The sequence below is a fragment of the Ips typographus genome, linkage group LG1 (assembly GCF_016097725.1).
Source record: "Ips typographus isolate SLU linkage group LG1, UJ_Ityp_2.0, whole genome shotgun sequence".
Lineage (NCBI taxonomy): Eukaryota > Metazoa > Arthropoda > Insecta > Coleoptera > Curculionidae > Ips > Ips typographus.
In genome coordinates, this window is record NC_138422.1 from 13,040,741 (window position 1) to 13,049,184 (window position 8,444).

The window sequence follows — 8,444 nt, forward strand, 5'->3', positions numbered from 1 at the left end:
AAAACACCCATATTTGCATAACCAAAAAATGACTTTATTAAAAACGTGTCATCATCTACCTACATAAGTACAATAAGTAACTTTTGTAACTAAAAACCCACCCATTATTATCCCTTTTAAAATGTACTGTATCAAAAATAATTCGATACGAATTTTTCGTTTACCCGCTAAAAATACAGGTAACACAATGTTTCCATATTCGCTGAAATGTTAGGCAAAAATCAACCGTTAAAATTAAGTATTGTCTCAAGTTTATTCCATTATTAAGCACTCTGTTAAGTAGTTATAGTCGGTAATTCTACTCAATATTATATTGCCTATAGATGCCGAAAGGCACCATATACCGTTATACTTCAGAAGGATCAAAAGTCGGTTTACCTTCGAAAGTACAGCCGCTCTGTTGCACTATTTGACTAGCTGCCCAGATGCCGCATTTGATAGCTACGTCCAAGTCTTTTCCTTGAATATATTGCGATAAGAATCCTCCTAAAAATTTTTTCATAGCGTAAAAGGGAGTTAAAAAATACACAGATTGGTATAAGAAATGTACTTCTTTTTGCTTAAGTCAACTACTGTCTTGAGTTACAACGACTTACCGGTAAAGGCGTCGCCTGCACCGTTGGTATCTACCAACTGTTCTTCAGGCAAAGCCTTAACAGGAAATTCTCGGATTTTCCCGTTCTCTGCCAAAATAACCGGTAGAGTACCTTGTGTTAGAATCACAACCCGAGGACGCTTCTCATTTTGCTTAGGCAAATTGCAAATTTTAATAGCGATCTCCTTGATTTCTTTTGTTCCAAAGTCCTGTTCTTGAGCAAACGTTTCCGCTTCCTAGATAAGAAAGTTTGAAAAAATTATTATGAATTTTCTGCATAAGCAATAAAGTAAGGGAGTAACTCTTATGGCAGATTACAATTTTGCAATTTTCTCGAAAAAATTAGACACAAATAGAGCAAAATTGGAATGTAGCTGCAATGTGCTTACTTGTTCGTTTCCAAAAAGTACGTCGACGTAAGGCAACACTTGCATCAGCGGTTCCTTGTAAAATTGCGAAATAAAAGCAGCGCTGAGATTCATCAGCAGTGGCCGATTGTGGGATAAGGCCACATTGGCTACTTCCATAATTGACGGAGGGCTGACGGTTAAGAAGAATCCCTACATTGAAAATATCACATATTTATTATAAAAACAAAAACTATTAAAAGTGATTTTTTTGAATATTTTTAAAACCTCGCCACTTTGAACCATTAAGCTTTGTGCTGACGTAAAAAACTTACTTAGATGCACTGTCACTGTTCTATAGGGTACATTTGTACACCAAATTGCCTTTTTGCATACAAAATACCTTGAAATGCCTTTAAAATACCTCACAATGCTTCTATTATTGCTCAAAATGCCTCATAGTGATAATGCCCTAAAACTGCTTTGAAATACATCAAAATCTTTAAATTATTTCAACCAATTAAATTTTTTATAGTAACGTGACAGTTTTTAGGTTGTATTAAGTAGCATGTCTGCTTTTACAATTTCTACATGACTTTTGACTATTGCCAAAATGTCGATAAGGATTAATAATTCAATAAAAATGACTTCCTCAGGTTAGGTGACTGTTTTTCCAAATTTTAAAGACCCAAAAGCTTAAAACTTATTTTTTTTAAAGGACCCCTCACAGTTTTCAGGTTAAGTTAGGTGACAAGGTAAAGATTTTACCAAATTTTTGACACTTGATTTAACCTTGTGCCGACAGCTTCAAATTTATTTTCTATGGTCAGGAGACTGTTGAAAACGGAAATAATTATTTTTTGTATGGTTGTCTGAAATTACGGGTTATATTTTGACGTTTGCACGAATCTTCTAACTGTCATAGTTACCAAGTTAGCACATGTCAAATAAAGGCACTCATCATTTTAAAGAAACAGTTTAAAACAGAACAATTGGAAACAGAAAAATTGGTAATTTAAATTTAGTCCGTAGTAAAAATGTAAGAACTACGTCACGTGACTTGATAATTTAATTTTTGAGCTTGCAACATTGTAAAGGTCAGTTAACATTGTCAAAAACAGTCACGTGAACTTCAAAACGCAGTTTAAACTTTAAAAAATGGTAAATTAAATTTAACAGTTGTAAAAGCTGAAATGGTAAAATACACATTACGTGATGTTAATAATACAATTTTGAGCTTGCAATACTGTAAAAGCCAGTTGACACCTCTCAAAAACAGTCACGTGACCTTAAAAATGTAGTTTAACGGCCGTATTCACCATTACCCGGCTTAACAGACTGTTAGCTAACAATGGTATAGCAAATAACCCCTTGTTAAGAAATGTACTTATTCACCAAGCTATTGGCTGGTCCGTATAGTAAACAAACTGATAAGTAAAAAGTTATTCTTGGCAGCATGGCTGTAATGACGATCTAACCTCAATTTATTCCTTATTCAAACTTCAAACTTTCAAATTCAAATTAAAATTTGTATTTGGTTGTTGTCGGTTGACTTATAAAACAAGTCTCACATTTGTTTTCTAAAAATTATATAGTATATTATATCTTCTAAACAGCAAACACATTTGCAATTAACGCATCTCATACACTTGTGTTATGGTTATCATTGTGTATCTGTTGGACTTCCTCTCCAATGTTTTCTACCATGTCATTATCATCGCCTTCAAAGGACTCAGCATTATCATTCGCCATCAAACACATGTTATGCAAAACAGCAGTTGCTACAATCACTTCACAAACTTTTTGAACATCAATCCTCATTCCCTGAGATAAACAAGGAAATCTACGTTTCCATACACCAAATAACTTTTCAACAGGATTTCTAGTTTTAATTTGGCTTGAATTGTATCTTTCCTCTGGTAGAGTATGAGGTTGTATGAGTGGTGTCAACAAATATGTTCTGCAAGGATACCCTCCATCACCAACTAGAGTATATGGGGAAAACTCATTGTTTTCAAATCTGGCTCTAATGTTGGAATCATTAAAAATAGTGGTGTCATGAACTGACCCAGGCCAACGAGAAACAATATCCATTATTTTCAACTTTGCATCTCCAATCACCTGAGTATTTATACTGAAATATCCCTTTTGATTTCGATAAACCTCACTATTGTCTCCTCCAGGTGACAATAGTGAGTGATTTTTAGTTAGTTGGTGATTTTTTATGTGGGTACAGTCAAGTGCTCCTTAAAAAATATTGTAGATTAAATTCTCTTTACAAACTTTTTTCAAAAACACACTTTCCTATAACCCTTGGTAATCCAGCGAGTTCAAAAAAGGGTAATGCCACTTGTTGCTTTTCAATATCAGTTTGTGGCATGTTAATAAATATAGGTCTGAGTGATGCAATATGCTTAGTAACATTACTCACAATACGGGATACACTTGGTTGAGAAACATTAAAATGATCACCTATGTTTATCTGGAAGGATCCTGTTGCATAGAACCTGAGAGCAATTAACACTTGATTGTCTTTTGATATCGGATTATTTAGTTTGGTTCTGGGATCATCCTCAATGCCTTCTAATAAATTTACAAGGTGTCTGAAGGAGTGCTTATTCATTCTAAATCTATTCTTAAATTCTTTATCATTTAATTCCGATAATAAGTTATTTCTTGGTCTTATAATTGGTCTCACTACTCTCACCATCATTTCATCTTCACTTTCTGATGAATCTAACAGATGAAAGTCTACTCTATCCATTCTGTCCATAATGACTTTAATAATCAGCAAACCGCTCTAAAAAGGCGACAAAAATTGGAAAAGGCAATATTATGAATATGAATATGTAAATATTAAACATAACCCTACTTTCTTCCCTTCCTGTTTAACCTTCTGTTACGGATTTAACAAGCCGATTTTACATAGTTAGATTTAACTAAATGTTAGACGTCAATTTACAATGGTGAATACGAAGTTTATGTTTAACACACTGTTAAATGAGTCTGATAGTGGAATGGTGAATACGGCCGTAAATGTTGAAAAATTGCTAAATTATTATAATGATTTATAATGAATATTGTTTTAACTCAATATCACCAAAGATTTTACCATAATAATTACATGTGCCTATGCTGTTCTGTTCAATTTACAGTCAATTTTGTTATATTAATACACTACATTTTGAAATATACTGACAATGCCTCAAAATACTCTCAAATGCCTTATAAATATCTCAAAATGCCCTGTAATACCTCACAATGCTTTGTAATAATGGGAAAGTGCCTCATAATACCTCGAGTGTGTACACCAAATTACCTCGGCAATCTACCCCTTGGTTTTGGGTGTTCAAAATTAACGTTACGTCCAATTTAACGTCCAACAAAACGTAGTCAATCAATTTAACAAAATCGTTATTCACTGTGACTGTCAGGAAAACTATTAAGACAACAAAACAAATAGGTCCTGAAGCACAATTAGAGCTCTACAACTATAAAACGATAATAACATTCATTCTTCATGTTAAAAAAAAACAAAATGTTAATTTTTAGACCTTTGGCACAAACCGTTCAGTTTTAAAACAGCGGTTAAGTTTACTTGCTCAATATATGTCAATGAGACCCTACAAGTTTGACAAAAGTGACTGTCTCCCTGATTGATGCTTTAGCTATTTATTCTGTGCCCTTGGTTAATCACTATACTTTAATAACAAATGTTAAATAACTTACTGAGATATAGTAAAACTGGGCGCTGTTTACCAGCTTTTTATTTTCCGGCTCTCTAATGTGATCAATAGTGAAACAGTTGGCTGCTCCCAAATTTGCACACAGTGACCGGTGGTGGTCAGTTACTAGCACAGCACATGTGCCTGTTGGTTCGTTCAAGTTGTATTGATATCTATAAGATAAATTAAATTTATCATGTTGTCCATTCTCAGAAAGTTAATGGGCTTAATCAGTGTTTTATTAATATACCAAAAAAAAATGGTAATCTAGGTAATAATAATATAGTCATTTTGAATTCTTTCTGGATATGAGCAAAAAGCATACATAGGAAAGTTTGGAAATTTGACAACATTTATGATCAGCTCAATGTTCTTTCCTTAGATTTGGAAAGGGATTTAGTACTAAATTCTGTAAAAGCTACCGTTCTCGCGGACTGAGTTTACCCGTGCGTCATCCCCCTGCGATTTAGAAGTAGACATGCATTATTGACTTCATCCTTGTCTATTGTTCACTTTCAGAAAGGGTAAATATCTAAGTGAATGTCTTCCAAAAAAAACACTTACTGATTAGCGCTTTTATTTCAGTCATTGTCAGTTTGAAAACCATCGAAATTTATTTGATTTGTTTGCTATTAATTCTTTTCCGTTTCTTTGTGTTGTTAATCATTTATAAAGTTTTCTATTTACCACACCATCACAGTTCTTTTAAGAGCTATTGTTTCTACACTTTTAACATTCTGTAAGTACTTTCATAATATTATTATTAATATATATTTTTTTTTATGTCAGTTAAAATTGGCACAATTACTAACCTGTTTTGAAAAAAAAAGTGGGAGTGTCTATTATGGTTTTTATTTAGCCATTTGATTTTTCGTAAATTCGGAATTACTTACTATTACAGTATTTTTTTTAGAAAATGCCTGGAAAAATTCTCCAAAACAAGCCCAGCAGTTAATTCTTAACCTTTGTGAATATTTTGAATTGGAAAAAACCAATGGAGGACCTTTAGAAGCTTTATCATCTGTTCAGGAAGAAAATAAGAAATTTTAAGGCCTTACATATTCTTACTGATGTATTTTTTTTGATACTAGAAGGTTGCAGCTGCTTTGAAAATTTGCCGCAAAACTGTTTATTCGATTCGGAAAAAACAAGCAAGTAATCTTATGATTTCCTCACCTAGAAAACGTAAATCGAGACGTTATCGAAGGGCCAAGACCACTGATTTATCTAAAAGCTTTAAAATGGATGTTCGAAATACATTATATGATATGTACAACCATAGTATGTTAATAATAGTAAAACATATCTACTTTTGTAAGAAACATCTATTAACATTTCATTGTTTCCAGAGACTGAGATTTTTGGGTTGCATTATAGATTTTTCATAAAAATTTCTTCAAACATATTAATAATAAAGTCATAGAAAAAATAAAATAAGCGTCTAAAATGTTTTCCAGCGGGTTTAAAATAAAATAAGTGGATTTTGCACCTGAAAATGAGATATGAGATCACTCAGAATGTCTTATTGAATGTTTAATTTGTTGTATTTATTTTAGAGAAACATGTAACCATCCAAAACCTAAATCAAGAGCTTAAAGTTAAAGAAATACTACATATTGGTGATACATCTATGCGAATTTTGGTAAATAAATTAGGTTTCAAATTGAGACGGAATTCTATGATCCAAACGGAGACTTCTTATAAATAAAAAATGTTATTTCGGTCAAGATATTTTTGATTTGCTCTGGTATAAGGTTGTTTTAGTGCAAATTAGCAGCCAAAGATCTCTAGTTTCTGACTGACAATACACGCAAAATTTTTAAGGTGACGAAGCTTTAGACACGCCCTTTTCTATAATATGAACACAACAGGTTTGTTGACGAAAACTTGATTTGATTCATAAGATTATAAATGACGTAGCCTTCGTGAGGCACGAGTAAACTCACTCCGCGAGAACAGTATATAGATTGTCATAACTGATTATAATAATATAAATATAAACTATTTACCTATAACATCAACTCATTGTTGTTATTTATTGACTGATATCCATAAAAAGCAATTCTCAAATGAAATTCAAATTTATCAACTTGAAAACTGCTTAGACCTAATTGGTATTTGGTATTGGATTTTTATTGTATTACTTGACAATATCATTTATGCCCTTTAGGCCAACAGTTTAGTAATATTTTATAACCATTGTTATCAGCATTTTTTAAAAAGTTATGCTTAGCAATTATCAATTTCAGCATTTACCTTGGATTGACCCCATCAGTTACAGCTTTGTCATGCAATATTTTGGAATATTTGTCTTCCCCAACACATCCAAAAAATGTGGTTACATTGGGTTTTTGCAGCAACCACTGGCAGACCCTTAGGGCATTTTGCACACTACCTAAAATGAAACAAAACTCAAGAATATACTAACATTTGTATAACAAATAATTGTTATAACAAAAGACTTGACCTTCAGGTCAAATTTAACACTGATAACAAAACAAATTTCCTGCCTAACCTCCTGCAATGTATTCAGTTTTGAACTTGTCCACAAGTTCACTGTAAAGATCCTTATGTTTCTCTGGGTCAGCTAGGATGGCATCATTGGGTTTTAGGTCATAATGAGCTAGGAAATCCTTAGTAACATTTGCAGAAATGTCTAGCAATGGATTTCCCATTCCTATCAGAGTGTTATCCCTAAAATTATTTTACACATTTGTTAATAGGTTAAATGAATATTTCCATAAGGTGGCTACTTACTTTAGTTGTTCGTTTTCCATGGTTTGTCAATAACTATCCAATACACTTTAAGATTGTAAGTAATAATATAAAGATGCAGATTCTATACTGACAAACAATTAGATCGTCAGCTCAAGTATAAAAAAGTTATTTGGAATTTCATCACACAATTATTGATACTGTAATGTGTAATGACTTGGTTACAGCAACCTACTAACGTAATACTCCCGTCACTTAAATGTTAATAAACAGTTATTAAAGCTTAAGCTGAGAAAGCCTTCATTTTTATGCAAAGTAACGATCGAGTTTAAAATGAATTGCTTATATTATTTACAATTTTTACAGTGTGATCTAACACTAACAGACAAGTAAGGTTACAGGTTAAACTAAACTTTAAGGTTAGGTTAGTTTGTGTGTGTTATGGTTACGATGGCCACTCGTCAGTGAGACGTTCAGCCAGATTAACAGCGCGATTACGCGATACACGATTACTAAAGTTCCGCGGAAGAGGCACTTGCGTGCGTCTGAGAAACTCTCATCCCTCCCGCTTGCCTAATCAATGTCACCACACTTAGTGGCCTGTGTGCTATGCTATAAGTGGAGGTTATTATTCAGAATGTACTGGGTCAATAATTTTGCAGGTTTATCAAGTGGGCAGCGTAGAATGTCCTCCACTATCAAAGGTCCTCCAATCTCCTTCACCAGTTCGCGATAAAGCTCGTCACCCTGCACTTCTCGCTCAGGGCACTGAAAAATAATGTGCATAAGGTCTCCAGTGGCGCCACACCCACAGAGATCATTATCTCTGATTCCTATTTTCATCAAATGTTTTGGAGTTAAGCAATGGCCTGAGCGCATGCGGCAAAGCAAACTACTTCTAGCACGATTAATGGAATTACCTTGAACGAACCACGGCTTCTTCATCGGCCCCCCTACCAGTCTTCTGTAGTACGTACCCTTAAATTGTGATTCCGTTTCGAATAAACGCATCCATCTTTTCCAGACATCCTCTGTGAGTCTTGCTAATATGTCCCGGGGCAG

The 8,444-nt window shown here is 33.5% G+C and overlaps 1 protein-coding gene across 1 annotated transcript; it reads right to left on the reverse strand.

Annotated features, from left to right (window-relative positions):
• Positions 1-12: 12 nt before the first annotated feature.
• On the reverse strand, positions 13-7,759 carry Adk2 (Adenosine kinase 2). Its single transcript, XM_081995242.1, has 7 exons — positions 7,425-7,759; positions 7,183-7,361; positions 6,924-7,062; positions 4,672-4,840; positions 985-1,155; positions 597-831; positions 13-486 (listed from the first exon to the last, which is right to left on the reverse strand). The coding sequence occupies exons 1-7, from the start codon at positions 7,442-7,444 to the stop codon at positions 347-349; spliced, it is 1,053 nt and encodes a 350-aa protein (XP_081851368.1). The 5' UTR covers positions 7,445-7,759; the 3' UTR covers positions 13-346.
• Positions 7,760-8,444: the final 685 nt, after the last annotated feature.

Coding starts and splice junctions, on each gene's coding strand:
- Adk2 (XM_081995242.1), bottom strand. CDS start 7,444: ATGGAAAACGAACAACTAAA. Junction 1,156..4,671: donor CCCAGTTTTACTATATCTCA/GTAAGTTATTTA, acceptor TTTTCAATGTAG/GGATTCTTCTTAACCGTCAG. Junction 487..596: donor TGCAGGCGACGCCTTTACCG/GTAAGTCGTTGT, acceptor AAAAATTTTTAG/GAGGATTCTTATCGCAATAT.